This window comes from Peromyscus eremicus, chromosome 1 (assembly GCF_949786415.1).
Source record: "Peromyscus eremicus chromosome 1, PerEre_H2_v1, whole genome shotgun sequence".
NCBI classification, from domain to species: domain Eukaryota; kingdom Metazoa; phylum Chordata; class Mammalia; order Rodentia; family Cricetidae; genus Peromyscus; species Peromyscus eremicus.
Window position 1 is genome coordinate 162,166,951 of NC_081416.1, and position 17,828 is coordinate 162,184,778.

Sequence of the window (17,828 nt, forward strand, 5' to 3'; positions counted from 1 at the left end):
GAGTCTAATGAATCGGCTCAGTTTCAGAGACTTCCTGAAAGTTGGCCACATCTCAAGGGTGGAAGGGAGTCAGGGCAGAGCTTTAGCCCTTAGAGGTCCACCTCCAGGTGACCCACCTCTGTCACCTTTGCTCCATGAACTTTCAAAGCAGCATCACCATCTGGGTCAAGCTTCAAACACAGGAGCCTGTGGGAAACACTTTGCACTCAAACTATAAAAGCTTATTATATGCGTGCACACATACACACACACACACACACACACACACACACACACACACACACACACCACCCTTTAGGTTGCTTGATTCCTAGTACCAGTGGTCAGCCCCATATATGGAAAATCATATCAATGCATGAATTGCAAGTGGGACCTTCTGTTCTCTGACTAAAGAGGAAGGGAAAATGGGAAATTGTATTGAAGCCGGTGAGTACTTCTAGAGTTCAAAGTGTCAGTGGCTCAGCAGGGACGATGAAGGGGCAAGACTAAGATGAGTCTATATTTACCTAATAAAAGGAGAGGCAAAGAAAAAGAGTGTGGTGAGGAATATCCAATTACATTTGAACATCCGACAAACCAAAAAATTTTTTTAGTGTAAGTAGGTCCCATCAGATGTTTGAGACATTTTCATACCAAGAAACAGAATGATTATCCTTAAAAAAAAAAAAAAAAAAAAAAAGTTGTTCATCAGTTTAGCCAGGCATTCTGAGTTTTATGTGGTGACACCAGCTCCTTCCAGAAGGTCTCACTCCTCTGCACCCACCAGGATCCCCTTCGAGAGGCACCCAAAAAACTTTTACTTCTGCTTTCTTACTGACCTAGCACCTAAAGGGAAAGTCCCCAACCTAAATCCTTCCACAGCCAGGTCCCCAGACTAGACACAGCCCTGTCCTTTCCCTCTCAGGCACCAGGGACAACTGGGAAGGACCGGTTCCAAATGTCCAAGTTCCAAATGCCCCACAAAACACGGAGTGGGCAAGTGGATATGGGGGGAGTGGATGAGAAAGGGAGAGGCCAGAGGCCTCAGAACCTGCCATCAGCACTTCGTCTCGCACCAGTTCCCCGGGCTCAGCTTCCGCCTACATTTCCCTTCTCTCTTACCCCAGTCGGTCACAGCTGGGGAAGGAGGCCAACGTGTGCAAGTCTCAGATCACCCTAAGACCGCGATGTCACTGCTGCTGTTTCTGTTGTCCTTGCTGTTGGGAGGTGAGTGGGCCTGAGGCCAAAGTGACCCAAGTTGGGGCTGGGGTTGGTGCTGGTGCGGGGGCTACAGGCCACGCCTCTGTCTCCTTCAGGATCTCAAGGTCAAGACAGACGATACATCCTACAGGTGAACAGATTGGTGAAGGTGCAGGAGGGTCTGTGTGTTGTCGTGCCCTGCTCTTTCTCCTCCCCCGAGAACCGCTGGTTGGGCCTTGCCCCAGCTTACGGCTACTGGTTCAAAAGCATCAGAAAACCAACACTTAAATTTCCAGTGGCCACAAATAACAAAGATAAAGTGATAGAACCAGAAACCCAGGGGCGATTCCAGCTCTTGGGGGATCTCCCAAACAAGAACTGTTCCTTGATAATCAAAGATGTGCGGTGGAGAGACTCAGGAAGCTATTTCTTCCGGGTGGAGAAAGGATCTGAGAAATTCAGTTTTCCCGATGGCTTCTTCCTGCAAGTGGAAGGTACGAGTTGTGGACATAACAGGGACCCCCTGTTTCTCTCTCGGGGAGGGACAGTGGGAGATAAACTGTGATGCAAAGAAGCAGCTGCTAGGAAGGGGTAGCTGGAGCCACGGGATTGACACCCTCTCCCTTAGGCCTGACTCACAAGCCAGATGTCTTCATTCCTGAGATCCTGGAACCTGGGCAGCCAGTGACAATTGTCTGCTTGTTTCCCTGGACCTTCAAGCAATGCCCAGCTCCTTCTTTCTCCTGGATGGGGGCTGCCATCTCCTCCCAAGAAACCAGACCACACACCTCCTATTACTCAGTACTCAGCTTTACCCCAGGACTTGAGCACCATGATACTGAGGTCACATGTCAAGTGGACTTCTCTAGGAAGAGTATACAGAGGACTGTCCAACTAAGAATGGCCTGTGAGTGTGATATGGTGCTTTGGGCTATTCAGAGTTCTGGTGGTGGGAGGTAGAGAATCCCCCAACTCCATACTTAGGAAAGTTCATGGAGGTACTGGGGATGTAACTCAGTTGGTAGGGTGCTTGCCTAGCATGCACAAGCATGTACAAGTCTCTGTTCCATCCCCAGCACCACATAAATGAGAGGTGGTGGTGCAGTTCTGTATTCCAGCACTCCAAGATCAGGAGTTCCAAGTCATCGCCCTTGGCTGTATAGCACATGTACATATTAGAATACATGAGATCTTATCTCAAAAGAGAAAGAGGGTTGCTGGGGAGACGGCTCAGCTGATAAAGAGTTTGACACACAAGTGTGTGGAATGGATTTTGGACCCTCAGAACACGCATAAAAGCTGGTCAGGTATGGTGGCCCACTGGTAACCTCATTGCTTTGAGGCAGAGAGAGACAAGTGATCCTCAAGGCAAGTTGGCTGGCTAGATTGGCTGCCCAATTGGCAACCTGAGTTCAGTGAAAGACATTTCTCAGTAAACAATGTAAACAGTGATGATTCAGAAAGGCACCCTACATCAACACCTAGCTTCCACATACATGTATGTGCACACATGTGTACCTATACACACATGCATATTCACCACATATGCACACATTCAAAAAAAAAAAAATGGAGGAAGGCACACCATTCTGGGTGTGCCTGTGCCCTGCGAGGCAATGGTTGCTTCATTTCTGGCTGGTCACTTGCCTTCCCTGGGATGGTGGTGCTTTTCTTTCCCTGAGGACTTCTCAGGGGAAGAAAGCGTTCCTCCTCTGAAGCTGGCTCACAATCTTCCCCCAGATGCCCCCAGAGATCTTGTCATCAGCATTTTCCGTGACAATGTGTCAGGTATGAGGGTCTCCTGGGGTGGTGTAAGGCTAGTCCAGTCCCCTTTGAAAAGTCTGGAGAGGGAGTGGGGGGAGGGGGCAGGCCTGAACCCCTTCTGCTGCCTCCCTCTACCCTCTGTCCTGCTCCCTCATCCTTTCCTTATCTCTATCTCTCTGCCCCTCTTTATCTCTGTCAATCTCTGTCTTTGTGTCTATCTCTTCCCATATCTGTATCCATCTCTGTCTGTGTCCATCCTTCCTCTGTCTCTATATCTCTGCATCTGTCTGTTTCTCTCTTCATCCTTCTCTATCTCTCTATTACTGTCTCTATCTCCTCCTCTCTGTGTGTGTCTCTTTGGTCTCAGAATTGCATGGGAACACCCCACATCTGGAAGTCCAGCAAGGCCAGTCTCTGCGCCTCGTCTGTGCTGCTGACAGCCAGCCCCCTGCCACACTGAGCTGGGGCCTGGAGGACCGAGTCCTCTCTTGGTCCAGCCCTGTGGGCTCCAGAACCCTGGCACTGGAGCTACTCCAGGTGAAAGCTGGGGACTCAGGACACTACACCTGCCAAGCAGAGAACAGGCTGGGTTCCCAGCAACATACCCTGGACCTCTCTGTGCTGTGTGAGTGTGATCCGCCAAAGGTTCTGAGGAGGGGAAGGAAGTGACAAGGGGTGGGGGGGTGGGGGGGTGGGGGGGGCGGCGGTGCGGGGAAGCATCAGGCTTACAACAGTCAGACCACCAGGCGGCTTGTGTTGGGGACCCAGTGAGTGACTCACCCACGCACAGCATCCATCTCTGGAGAAGCCCGCCTGCAGCCAGTTCCTGTCTTCACTGCAGATCCCCCGGAGGACCTGAGAGTGACTGTTTCCCAGGCAAACAGGACAGGTAGGCAGGATGGACAGAGGAAGCTGGACGTCTCAGGGGTGGGCGTGGATGGGAGGCGTCGCAGTTGATGGTGACTCTGCCTCCTGGTCCTCCCCAGGGTTGGAAATCCGCAGGAATGGCACCTCCCTTCCAGTCCTGGAGGGCCAAAGCCTCTGTCTAGTCTGTGTCACTCACAGCAACCCCCCAGCCAGTCTGAGCTGGACCGGGGTGGCACAGACTCTGATCCCAACCCGGTCTTCAGAGCCGGGGGTGCTGGAGCTGCCTCTGGTGCGGAGGGAACATGAAGGAGAATTCAGCTGTGCTGCGCAGAACCCACTGGGTGCTCAGTACATCTCTCTGAGCCTCTCTGTGCACTGTGAGTGGGGAAAGGGACACCTGGGACCTGTGACGAGGGGGCCACCTGCTGACCCGTCTTCTCTTTCCCCACAGACCCCCCACAGATGCTCAGATCCTCCTGCTCCTGGGAAGCTGAGGGTCTGCACTGCAGCTGCTCCTCCAGAGCCTGGCCCACCCCGTCCCTGCACTGGCGGCTGGGGGAGGGGCTGCTGGAGGGGAACAGCAGCAATGTCTCCTTCACGGTCACCTCCAGCTCACTTGGACCCTGGGTCAACAGTTCCCTGAGCTTCCATGGGGAGCTCGAGCCCAGCCTCCGGCTCAGCTGTGAGGTCTGGAACACCCATGGGGCCCAGAGCGCCTCTGTCCTGCTCCTGCCTGGTAAGGGCCCTTTGGGACTAAGCTTCTCTATGGAGGAGCTGAGTGGGGATAGGCTCTGTGGTTGGAGCAAAGTCTGGGAGGATATGGACCTATGACCTAGGTGTGTGTGTAGAGAAATAGAAGGGAAGGCAGGACACCCAGCCCAGGATGCAGTCATGTTTTCCAGAAGGAAATAGGGAAGAAGCCTGGCCACAGTGTGCAGCAGGAACTGGAGTCCAGGATGCTGTGTGTAAGACTGCATACAGGGGATGTACTCCTTCTCTTGCAGATGAGGACAAGTCCACAGCGTTCTCCAAGGGAGTAGTTTTGGGCTTTGGGATTGCAGCCCTCCTTGCCCTCTGCCTCATCATGATCATGTGAGTTGGAAGGAGTTGTTGGGGGGCCTGGGACCTAGGCTTCCTCAGAGAGGGCAGACGGAACAGTATACAGCAATGTAGAGGCCATTTCCTCAGCGTGAAGACCCTCCAGAAGAAAGGAACCCAAGAGGAAACCTCAAGACCCAAGATCTCACGGGGCAGCACAATCCTGGATTACATCAATGTGGTCCCCAAGACCAGGTCCCTGGTGAGTTGCCAGCTGTATGTACTTTCTGAGTCAGCATCCCCTGCTTCTTCTGCACACATCCCTTCCATAACCCTCCTACACCTTTGCCTTAGAGGCAGGAAGCGTCCAAGATTAGATGCAATCCCTGGCTCCCTCTGAGCCTTCACATCTTCATCTGTTTCCAAGTCTGAGGAACAGAACATGGACTCTCTCCATAGGTGGCTTACATTTCTTCCATTATTGTCACCACCAAGGGATAACTAACTTTGTGTAACCACTTAATTTATAGTTGCTGTGCTGGGGATAGAACCCAGAGACATGTGCCTGCCTGGCACACTCACCCCTCACTGGGGGATTCCTAGGCCACACCTCCAGTACCTCTTTGGTGGATGCTAGACAAATGATGTATCACTGAACTACATCCTCAGCCCTACCTAATAATTGTTAATGTCCTTGTGGTATGGTACATCCTACTGATTAAATACAGGACTTGAAGTAGGCTGACTGAGCTCCTGTGCCCTGCCTCCTCGTTTTTTTTAAATCATCATCTTGAGCAGTTACTGAATTCTTCTGTGGCCCAACTATAATATTAGGATAATAGGATAATAGTGGTGCCTACCTCCTGGGAATATATATATATATATATATATATATATATATATATATATATATATATATATATATCTGTAAAATATTCAGAGGAGTCTGTGGCCCCTATTGAGTTCTCAGTAAACATTAGGTACAAGTGTGAGGTCACATCTACCTGGTGATGACTCAAACAAACACCCATGTCTCTCAGTGTCTCCCCTGCATTCACTTATCCAGCCCTGCAGGCAGCATCTACACTCAGACATCAATGGGCGTTTCTTACCTGAGCCTGTACAAAGTCTACTTCTGACCAGCCTTGCCCTTTCTGCTCCGCTTTCACTTCTCTCTCTCTCTCTCTCAGCAAATATTAACAGCTTTCCCCAAGTAATCTAAAGCCTTTGCATGATCTTTTGCTCCTGATCCTCTTCAAAATACACCCAAACCACCTCATCATAACCTTCCCTCAACTCCACAGTCCATGTGTCACTCCTCATCTGGACACCATTGCTACTTTCCTCATGACCTCCTCTGATTCTGTTCTTGTCCTTTACACTCTATTTCTCTGCGTGTGACATCCTGTAGAAACCACACAGACACACCTTTCCTCTGAATGCTACTCAGCCAGAAAAAGGAGCAAACTCTTGATGCATAAGACAAGTTACACGAATGGAAAGGCTCTGAATGGTACATACTACATGATTGCAGTTATATCTCACTGACAAAGTAACGAAATTACAAGGACGAAAGACTGAACATGTGGCTCAGTTGGTAGAGTGCTTTCCTAGCATGCACGAATCCCAGGCCAGCATGAACGTGAGCATAGTGGTGCATGACAAGCACTCAGGAAGTAGAGGTAAGAGGATGAGAAGTGCAAGGTCATCTTTGGCTATGTATAAAGTTCAGAGCCAACCTGGGCTGCGTGGGACAGATGAGTAATGATGACTGAGTAAATGCTTGTGATTAAGGAAAGCGGAGTGATGAGTGAGACTCTAAAGGACAGCAAGGGGGTTGCTCCACGATGATCCAGGGTCCTGAATCCTGACTGGAGTGGTCACGTGTGTTTACCTGCACTAGTATGATGAAAACAGTAACCAAGGGCCACAGTCTGGGCCTGCCCTTATTCACATAGGGAGCAACCTTGAGGCCAGGCAGATTTTCCCACATGCCCACCTCAGGAGTACACCCCTGAGCACACTCAGTTAAGGAACACACTCCAGAGAATGAATGCCCATCTCAGAAGCACAACCCTGAGCATGCCTAGCCAACTAAGGCGACACTCCTGAGCATGTTTAGTTAAGGTGCTCAGTTTAAGGTCATAGTTCAAGAAGGAAACACAGCAGAAATGCCTCTGGGCATGCTCAGAATGGCCTATAAAAATGGATAGGAATACTTTGAAGGTGAGTTAATGTAGGAGTCTCCCCTAGAAGGCAGGTAACAAAGTACATTATATGGATATCAGCATCCTTCTGTGAATATTGTATCACAGTTAAGGTGTGACCACTGGAAAGCTGGAGTAAGGGTGCAGGGGCCTCTCTGTACTACTTCTGTGACTTTTTATTTTTTAGAAAGGCTCTCTTGTACCCAGGCTGGCCTCAAATTCCCTTCATAGCCAAGGATTTCCCTGAATAGCCAAGGGCAACCTTGAACTTCTGATCCTCCTGCCTCCACTCTCAGAGTGCTGACATGTGCCACCATGCTTGATTTACGTGGTGCTAGGGATGGAGTCCAGGGCTTTGTGCATACTAGGCAAACACTCTACCCTGAGCTACAGCATTGGTCTTACTTTTGACACTTTCGTAACTCTATGATCATTCCATAATGTAAAGTTGAAGAAAATAAAAAATCAAAACACCTCAATTTCCTATTAAATCCTCCATCAATCACTTCTGATTTCCAAAACCATCTCCAGGGACTTTGTAGTAGACAGCTTCCATTTGTTTTACAAGACTGACTGTGTAGTCACATAAACCATCTTGTTCTTTTAATTTTTCAAATTTTCAAATTTATTTAGTATTATTTATCAGTATTATTATTGGGGAGTGTGCATTGCATAGCACAGTGCTAACTTTCAGGAGTCAGTTCTGCGAGTGTCACAGCTCTGGAGAGAAAGGTAGCCTGACTTTTCAGGAAGCCAGGCTATACCTAGGGACACAATAAGACAGCCCTGGAGGGTAGAGCCGCAATAAGACAGCTCAGCCTGGAAGGAAAGGTGTCCATCCTGACTTGTCCAGGAGTCAGACAATGCCTGAAGCTGGAATGTGGTGGGGGATGGTCTCCCGCAGGATATAGCAATCCTGCTGCTCTCCTAGAGAAAGCCATTACACCTGAGCTTTGCTCCACCCCCACCCCTTTAAGAGGGCTTCCCAGCAAAGTTCCACTTCTCTCTTGCCAAAGATGTTGCTTTTTCTGCTTTACTCTGCTAAAGGGGAAACCCCTGCAGAAATGTAGCAATCTCTTCCAGCTAAAAGTTGTTACTTTTTTCTGCTCTGCCTTGCTCCGCCCTCTTAAGAGACCATCTCAGCAAGTTTTTTTTCTGCTCAGTCCCCCTAAGGGATGACTCAGCAAGGTTCTTCTATTCTGCACAGGTGAATGAAGATCTTCACCCAAGACTTCCGAGAATGAGATTTATTTGGGAAGGAGGAGTCCAGGAGAGTGGCTGACTCTGCCAGGGTGGGAAAGCACAGCCCACAACTGAACAGGCAGAGGGGGTTTATATAGGGCTTCTTAGGGGTGGAGTTTCTCCAGAGAGATTTTCTGCTCAGGGATTGGTTAGTTTTCCTGCTCAGGATTGGTTAGTTTCGTTGGTCAGGGGCAGAGATGGCTCTGATTTCAGGGCCAAATTGTGTTTCTTTCACTGGTCCTTTTTAGCCTTTTGGTTCTAATTTGAGGTCCAGGGCATATTTCTTTCACTGGTTCTGATTCTGGGGACAAAGTGTGTTTCTTTGGCACTGGTTTCAGGGTCAGGTCATGTTTATTAAGTTCTGGGTTCAGGGCTAAAGTGTTTCTTTCACTGGCTTTGGTTTCAGGGAAACCAGAAGTTTTCTCTGGTCCTGCCTGGCTCCACAGATACCGCAGCCACTTATAAAATAATCACTCAGAGGCTTATATTAATTAAAATTGTTCAGCCATTAGCTCAGGCTTGTTATTGACTAGCTCTTACAGGTCTTTGATGTAGTTGAAGACTAGATAGTTATAATTATGGTTTTCCTTGGTTTTGATAGGAGATAAGGTAGATATGGAACCTTGGACTCACAAATATAGGATAGATAGGATATCTTCTTTGATTTTTACCAAATACAAATAGACTAAATATTATAACTATAATTCTTGCTTGGTAACTGTTTTGTTATATATAATTTTGCTATGTTAAAGTTAAAACTTTCCTTTTAAATAGAAAGAAAAGGAGAAATGATGGGTGATGGTGCTCTGCATGCTGTGAATGTGTTGTTCCCATTGATTGATAAATAAAATGCTGACTGGCCAGTAACCAGGAAGGAAGTATAGGTGAGATAAACAGACAAGGAGAATTCTGGGAAGAGGAAGGCTGAGTCAGGAGTCACCAGCCAGACATGTAGGAAGCAAGATGTGAAGGCAGAACTGAGAAAAGATACCAAGCCACATGGCTAAACATAGATAAGAATTATGGGTTAATTTAAATGTAAGAGTTATCAATAGTTAACCTGAGCTAATGGCCGAGCAGTTTTAATTAATATAAGCCTCTGTGTGCTTACTTGGGTCCAAGCGGCCACAGGGCCGCGGGAGTGGGCAGGACCAGAAAAAGTTCAGCTACAGGTGAGTTTCTTTCACTGGCTCTGGTTTCAGGGCCAGGGTGAGTTTCTTTCACTGGCTCTGGCTTCAGGGCCCAGGTGGGTTTCTTTCACTAGCTCTAGTGGGTTTCTTTAGCTGGCTCCCTTTCCCTACAATCCCCCCTTTTTGTTTATTAGTAAACAACAGGGGTTGGAAAGGGAGCAAAGTTGACATCAAGGTTCTTGGGACAATCTTGATCTTCATCCTCAGGATGTAACCATGTGCTGCAGGTCTCTGGCTCCATAGCTAGGGGCTGGTAATCCTGTAATAGTAACTGGTTAAAAATCTGGTTAGAAATCCTTTGGATCTGTTGTTGAAGGAATCTAGACAAGAGGTTTATGAGGCAGGGTGCAACTAGCAGGATTAGGAAAAAGAACAGAAGAGGGGTGAAGAAGAGTAGCATCCAGTTCTATATCTGACTATCAGTGATCCACTGGCTAGAATTATCAAGCTGTTTCTGTTCTTGAAGATCCATTTGGAGTTGTTGGATGTTAGCTTTCACTACACGTGATTGGTTGATATGGAAACAACATTCTTCCCCAAGAAAGAGACAAAGACCACTCTCTGCTGTTAGTAAATGTAATCCTCTCTGATTTTATAGTACTATGGTGGCTAGTGAGTCTATTTGTCCCTGAAGGGTAAGGACAATCTGAGATACCCAATGGAAATCCTGGATAAGTTACAAGGAAAGCCAATGGTAAATAGCTAGGGAAGTAGTCAGTCCTGCTGTTCCAGTGGTTACACCTGCCGCTATGCCCAGGGCTGATAGAAAAGGTATTACTTGGGTTGCTCATTTGTCATGCCTTGCTGCTTTGAACTTGGCGATGAGAATTGGCAAGCATTCTTCACCAGCTGCCACCTCTAATTTAGGGAACAGAAATACCAGGGCACAAGTCCCAGACCACCTAGAAGGTAAGCAGTGATAAACCTGAGTACCACAAAGAATAGAGGCATTGTGAATGTTTGGACATAGGGGCTAGGTGACAGTACCAAGGGTAATGGTATTATTTCAGTCTGCAGAATCCAGGGTGCCCACAAAGTGTGTCTCTGAGGAGTTAAGGCAGTCTGTGATACCAAAGAGAGGAATGTGTGTAGCATGAATCTTAGAAGGTCTTATTAATAAAATCAAACCTGAGGCCAGTTATTGGGGTGAACTGGAAGATCAGAGAACTAGAACAAGCCACAGCTAACCTCATCTGGCCAACTTCTCAGCTGGTCTTGTTTCCTCAGACTGGAAGCTTCTGTGTCCTCATCCCAATGGCTCTCAGCTGAACTGCTGCTCGAAAGCCTGAACGCTTAACCAGCCAAATGCTTCTAGTTACTGGTCCTCATGCCTTATAAACCTTTCTGCTTTGTACACCACCACTCCCTGGGATTAAAGGCTGCTTTCTGGGATTAAAGGCGTGAGTCACCATGCCTGTCTGTTTCCAATGTGGCCTTGAACTCACAGAGATCCAGAGGGATTTCTGTCTCTGGAATGCTAGGATTAAAGGTGTGTGCTAACATTTTCTAGCCTAAGTATCTTGTGGCTTTTCTGTTCTCTGACCCCAGATAAGTTTATTAAGGTACACAAAATTTTGGGGAACACAATACCTCCACATATGTGGGCGACATAAGGGGTGGTAGTGACATTTGGCTTGGAGCAATTAACAAATGGTATGGTGAGAGAATCTAATAGGACAATGGGTAAGGCTACAAATGGTGGGTGAGAGTTTGACCCTGGAGGGACACACAACCAGCGTTCTCCAAAGAGTGTTACTCAATAGCTGATATGCAGTAGTTAGGGTCTGAAACAAGAGATGGTGTGACACGAAGGTGGGGTCAATATCATTTTTTAAAAGGTGATATTAAGGATGCAAGAACCTATAAGGAGCTTTGGACCACTTCTTTTACTGTGTCTATACCTAGGGGTCAAGAGAGTGGGATGTGTACCCTCTGTATTTTGAGTGTGTCTGCTGGCTGGCTATGATAAATGCTATAGTAAAGCTTCCTATCCTTACATTATATCCTGAGGTGCCATGGGTTCTTAATTAGGATGTAAAAGATTCCCCATTCTTCATAAAAGGCAGAGTGTTTTCCTGAATATGCATTATGTCTCCAGCAGTCTCCAGATGCCACCGCATGAGTGTTGTGGTTGAACTGCTAGGCCTATGTCTCCTGGACCTCAAATCTCCATACATAGAGTTGGCTAGCAATAGGGTGAGTGTGAAGATGGTCTTAGGGCCAGGTGTGTTTCTTTCACTGGCTCTGGTTTCAGGGCCAGGATGGGCTTCTTTTACTAGCTCTGGTGGGTTTCTTTAGGTGGCGCCCTTTCCCCATGAGTTCTGTCTTTCAATTATAGGTCCCAGGAATGGAACTCAAGTCTCCAAGCTTGCATTACAAGCACCTTTACCCACCAAGCCATCTTTCTGGCCTCCATCTTGTTCTTTCTTAAGCACCCCCCCCAAACTCTGTTAGAATGCTTGAATTTGTTGTTTCCTTCCTTCAGAGAATTTTTCAGAAACTGCATGGTTCCTAACTTCATTTAATACTCTTTGCTTGATAATCACCCCATCAAAGATGCTCAGAATGACCTGTTCACTTATTATTTGGCATTTATATATAATAATTGTGTCTGTTTATACATACCATGTGCCACGATACTCACACAGTACAGTGATGAAATTGGGATAATTAACAAATGCCCTCTACCTCAGAATTATTTCTTTGTGGTGAGACTATTTTATCTATAGCTATGACTCTTCTTTTAATTTTGTTTAAGGTTTTTTTGTTTGTTTGTTTTGTTTTTTTGTTTTTGTTTTTGTTTTTTGAAACAGGGTTTCACTATGTAGTTCTGGCTGGCCTGGAACTCACCCTGTAGACTAGGCTGGCCTCAAACTCATAGAGCTCCACCTGCTTCTGAGTGCTGGGATTAAAGACATGCGCTACCACACTCAGCTTATGCTTTATTTTTACTCCTAATTGTGTGGTTTGGTGTGTGTGTGTGTGTGTGTGTGTGTGCGCGCGCGCGTGCACAGTTCTTGCAGGAGCCAGAAGAGGGCTCAGATTGCCTGAAGTTGCAGGTGGTTGGGATCTGCCAGGAGATGGTGCTGATAAGTGAACCCGGGTCCTCCGGAAGTGCAGCATGCACTCTTGACTGCTGAGCCATCTCTCCAGCCCTGGCCCCTGCTTTTCCTTCTTCACGGCACTCGCCACTTGCCATTATTATACTTTCGCTCACGTGCTGGCTGTTATTGCCCTGTGTTACTCCAAAGCTAGAGCCCCGGTTCTAAGCCAGTGCCTGGCGCATGCTAGCTGCACAGCTGCTTGCTGAGTGAACGAGCGAAGGATGTTTGCTGTCCCCTCAGGTTCGGAATCGGAAGGCCAAACCAGACACCCCTTCCAGGATCCCATCCCCGGACATTCACTCCCCTGAATCAAAGAAGAAACAGAAGGAGCAACATTTCACTTCTCCTGGTTGCCCAGACCCCAGATCATCCTCTCAGGCCCCTGTCTCTGAGAATAACCCAGAAGAACTCCATTATGCTGCTCTCAACTTCTCCCGCCTCAGACTATGGGAGACCCAGAATCCTCAAGACACTTACACTGATTATGCCGAAGTCAGGTTCCACTGAGGGTGTCCTGGGTTTTAGGACTGAGGCTCCGACCCAAAATAATGCAAATTCTCTTCTTAAAATAATTCTCAGGGGGCAAATGTGCTTGCCACCAAGCCTGGATCCACATGGTGGAAGGAACCTCCCACAAGCTGGCCTTCGACCCCCACATGCCTCCCAGATGTGCATTGTGGCTCACGCCTGTGCATGCACACATATGTAAGTTAAATAAATAAATATACAGAACAGTTTATTTTAGAGATGAATGCTCCTGTTTGGGTATGCTCTGAGTGTGTCTCTCAAAGGCTTATGTGCTAGAAGTGTAGCCCACTTTGTGAAGGTGGTCAGAGGATGCGATCTTTCAGGAGTGGGACACGGTGGAAGGTGGTAGGTCATGAGGCATTGAACAGCCCTTGGAAGGTGTCAATGCTGGTATCACAGAGTGGACCAGTTCTCAAGAGAGGGGTTACAAGTTTGGCTGCCTCGGCTCCCTCAATTCCTATCTCAATGGCTTATCTATGTCTCATGCACTCCCACCAAGATGCCATCTGTTATATTGTGGTGGAGGCACAAGACCTTCATCAAAGCCTGATGGAGGATTTGAAAGTCCCACTTGACAGCTGTCTTAGGTGAGAAAGTGTCCACTCTATATGTCTTGCTAAGGGGGTAGAAGCAGGAAGTTAGCCATCTTGAAATGTTGAAGCATAAAGTACACTGACCTACTTAGATCCTTTTCCTTTGTCTTAGTATCTAAGTCAGGGTTTCTATTACTGCAACAAAACACCAGGACCAAAAAGAAAGCTGGGGAGGAAAGGGTGTATTTGACTTCACTTCCATGTCACTGTTCATAATTGAAGGAAGTCAGGACAGGAATTCAAACAGGGCATGTGTAGTCAGACTTTCCTTTGGGCCACCAGCTTACAAATAATGACATGGAGACTTACTATTAATTATGAAAGCTTGGCCTTAGCTTAGGCTTTTTCCCAACTAGCTCTACAACTTAAATTAATCTGTTTTTATTGGTCTATGTTCTACCACATGGCTCAGTTACCTCTGCTCTGCACTGCATGTCCGACTTCTTCGATATTTGTCTGCTGTCTCTTGAGTGCCTAGATTCATCTCGAGTTCCTCTCTCTGCCCTGAAGTCCTGCCTAGTCTCTCCTGCCTCGTCATTGGCCATTCAGCTCTTTATTACACCAATCACAGTGACCATCTGCACAGAGTGTAAACAAATATTCTACAAAAGGCAGGAACCTGGAGACAGGAGCCAAGACAAGGGCCATGGAGGGTGCTGCTTACTAACTGGGAATAGCATGGGTTTGGAAACCTTAAGCTCACCTCCAGTGATATACTTCCTCCAACAAGGCCACATTCTAGCCTGAGTGAGCTCTGGGCTTGATTGGGAGACCCTATTCCTTAGTTACACTTCTATTTCCGTGAAGCATGAGGCAGAGAGCTAAACCAGAATGGCATGGACTTTTGAGACTTCAAAGCCTGCCTCCAGTGACGTACATTCTCCTATAATGCCACAGGTCCTGCAACAAGACCACACTGCCTAATGCTTCCCAAATAGTTTCACCAACTTGGAACCAAGTATTCAAACATATGAGTCAGTGGGAAACATTCTCATTCAAAACACCATACTCTGACTCATGGAATAAGGTAGAAGAGTGACATCACATTCTATATGAACATACACATATATGCACATGCATTCACAGATGTGCACCCACACATATACAAACATACACATAAAAATGGGGGAGGGGATTCAGATAGACCCTGGAGTGGGTAAGCTTGGCAAGTTGTTGGGTGGACAGTGGAGAGCCTGCCAGAGAAAGCAAGGTGGGTGTCCACAAATTACATAAAGGATGGGAGATCCTATTATAGTCTGCTTCAACTCTGAAGCTACCCTTGAATGTCTCTTTGGCCTTGGAGTTGTTCATAAGCCTGTGTTGCCAAAGCAACAGACTTGGGCAGAGGTCAGTTATTTCAAAATACATGTGTTAAGGTTGTGACTTCTGCAATAACAGCTTAGGCCTTGAGGGAGAGGAGCTGTTACCCAGAGCTCTCAGGACCAGCAGTGTTGTGTTAGTGGGTGTAGGCGGGGAAGAACACCAGGATGGAAGTCAGAAGAGCCAGCTGGAGCTGGGCGGTGGTGGTGCACGCCTTTAATCCCAGCACTCGGGAGGCAGAGCCAGGCGGATCTCTGTGAGTTCAAGGCCAGCCTGGGCTACCAAGTGAGTTCCAGGAAAGGCGCAAAGCTACACAGAGAAACCCTGTCTCAAAAAACCAAAAAAAAAAGAAGAGCCAGCTGGAACTTGAGGGACGGCCAGGATCCCTCTCCAACCAGGCTATTAGAGACCGTTACCTTCAAGATATGTAAGCACAAGAAAGCTGTATTTTGCTAATAGCTAATCTAGGCCTGTTCTGTTAAAATTCTTTTCTGGGCCAGTTAGATAGCTTAGCAGGTTAGGATACTTGCCACCAGGCTCAGAGGCCTGGGTTCAATCCTCAGGATCCACCCGGTGGAAGGACAGAGCTGACTCCCCCAAGCTGTCCTCTGACCTTCAGACACACGATGTAATTTTTAAAAAGACTTTTTCTCACCTTTTATCAGGTCTTTTACTCACCAATGACTTGTTTTGAGTTTCTTTTTGTTTGCTTGTTTGCTTTTTTTAGATAGGGCCTCCTTCTCTATGTAGCCTTATCTGGCTCACTAGGTAGACCAGGCTGGCCTTGACCCATGGAGGTCTTCCTGCTTCTGCCTCCCCAAAGCTGGAATTAATAGCTTGTGCTACCATGCCTGGCTGGTTTTTTTTTTCTTTTCTTTTCTTTTATATGCTGTCTGGCTTCAAACTACATATGTAGCACAGGATAACCTAGAACCTCTGACCCTCCTGTTCCCAGCTCCCAAATGCTGGGTCACAGGCATGTACCACGCCACCACGTCTGGTTTATGAAGTGCTGGAAATGGAACCCGGGGCCTTGTGCATATTAAACAAGCACTCTACTGGCTGAGCCACATCCAAAGTCCAGTCAGTTAGTTCTGATTTTTTAAGACTCAGCTGGGGGCTGGTGAGGGTTTAACAGTTAAAGGAACCTGCTGCCAAGCTGATGACCTGAGTTCTATACCTGGGACCCAAATGATGGAAAGAGAGAATTAACTGAGATGCAGTGAACAACCGCAAAAGAATGGAACTTCACAATTTCTCCAGTCCTACAACTGTATGATAACACATAGATAGCTTCTTGATGTGTGTGTGTGTGGGGGGGGGGGTCAGAGCTTAGGTGAGTGCTTGCCTAGTGCACATGAAGTGCTTGTTCTAATCACTAGCATCACACAAACTGAGCATGAGGGTGTGCTCTGGTAAGGAGGATCGGGAGTTTAAGGCCATCCATCCTCTGTTACATAACAAGCGTGAGGCCAGCCTGAGCTACATGAGACTCTGTTACATGTAGCATAGGGCATGGTGGCATATGCCTTTAATCCAAGCACATGGGGGCATATCTCTGTGAGCTTGACCCCAGGATGTTTTACATGGCAAGTTCCAGGCCCATCCCGGTTATCATAGTGAGAACCTGTCTCAAAACAAAACAAAAATTTTCAATCCACAAAGTAAATGAATGAATAAACACATCCCAGCCTAGTCTTACATCTTGACTTCAAATTCAGTCCAAACCCATCACCTTCCCTCCTCACCTAACACAGGTTCATCCCGGTACCTTGCCAGGTGTTGAACCTTCCAGCACTTTGCAGAACAGTTAGAAATAACTTCTTATCATTTATAAGTTACACAGTTTGTGACACTCTCTTATGGCCGTGAAAAAGCTTCTGAATCAGGAGAAGGTGATGGTGGTCCCATACCTGTCCCTCTCTGAAGAGAACTGAAGAGAAAAATGAGGTCTTGGGGAACAGGGGTGAAATGGCCCCAGTGAAGGCTCCCACAGCTGCACCGATGGCCTCCGCCTCTAGAGGGCAGCCCAGCATAGGTAGCTGTGCCTCAACATACCAGAGGGCAACATTCTCCCACACTCCTGCCATCACTCCCTGGACTCTAGCTTACCTCCCACCACCTCCCCCAGATGCCCTGACACAAAATCTTAGTGGCAGCTTTGGCTTTTCCTATATCAAGCAATCCTGAACATTCTTCATCCTGAACATCAGAGGATTCGAGCAGCTGCTTCCTTTACCATCCCAGCTGCTGCTGACCTGACATTCTGTCATCTGAGCTGCTCTCGTGTTGTGTGTGTGTGTGTGTGTGTGTGTGTGTGTGTGTGTGTGTGTGTGTGTGTGTATGCTTCAAAACACACAATACCACTCTAGGGAGACAGCTCTGTTAGTATCCTGAGTTTGATCTCCAGAACTCATGTTAAGAGACAAATAAAATGCCTTCAAGATGGTTAGTGGGTAAAAGCACACCTTGCCAAGCCACCTGAGTTCGATCCCCAGAACCCACCTGGTGGACAGTGAAGGGCCAACTCCCACAAATTGCCCTCCGATGTTCACTCTCCATTATAAATGCACACGCATATAAACATGTAAAAATGCTTTTACACACACACACACACACACACACACACACACACACATGCACTCACACATATGTGGATAAATAAATAAACAAGTAAAATTCTAAAAGAATTTATAAGTCAGGCATGGTGGAATCACTTGTAATCACAGTGCCAGGGAGATTGAGACAGGTGGATTCCTAAGGGCTGATGGCAAAATGCCCACCTGACCAGTGAAA

The 17,828-nt window shown here is 47.3% G+C and overlaps 1 protein-coding gene across 1 annotated transcript; it reads left to right on the forward strand.

The window, feature by feature from the left end:
- Positions 1–1,166: 1,166 nt before the first annotated feature.
- LOC131926301 (sialic acid-binding Ig-like lectin 10) lies at positions 1,167–13,330 on the forward strand. Its single transcript, XM_059281683.1, has 11 exons — positions 1,167–1,206; positions 1,296–1,673; positions 1,808–2,086; positions 2,920–2,967; positions 3,311–3,568; positions 3,785–3,832; positions 3,930–4,187; positions 4,262–4,546; positions 4,815–4,902; positions 4,999–5,110; positions 12,832–13,330. The coding sequence occupies exons 1-11, from the start codon at positions 1,167–1,169 to the stop codon at positions 13,096–13,098; spliced, it is 2,061 nt and encodes a 686-aa protein (XP_059137666.1). The 3' UTR covers positions 13,099–13,330.
- The last annotated feature ends 4,498 nt before the right edge of the window (positions 13,331–17,828 follow it).

Coding starts and splice junctions, on each gene's coding strand:
- LOC131926301 (XM_059281683.1), top strand. CDS start 1,167: ATGTCACTGCTGCTGTTTCTGTTGTCCTTGCTGTTGGGAG. Junction 1,207..1,295: donor GTTGTCCTTGCTGTTGGGAG/GTGAGTGGGCCT, acceptor TGTCTCCTTCAG/GATCTCAAGGTCAAGACAGA. Junction 5,111..12,831: donor TCCCCAAGACCAGGTCCCTG/GTGAGTTGCCAG, acceptor CTGTCCCCTCAG/GTTCGGAATCGGAAGGCCAA.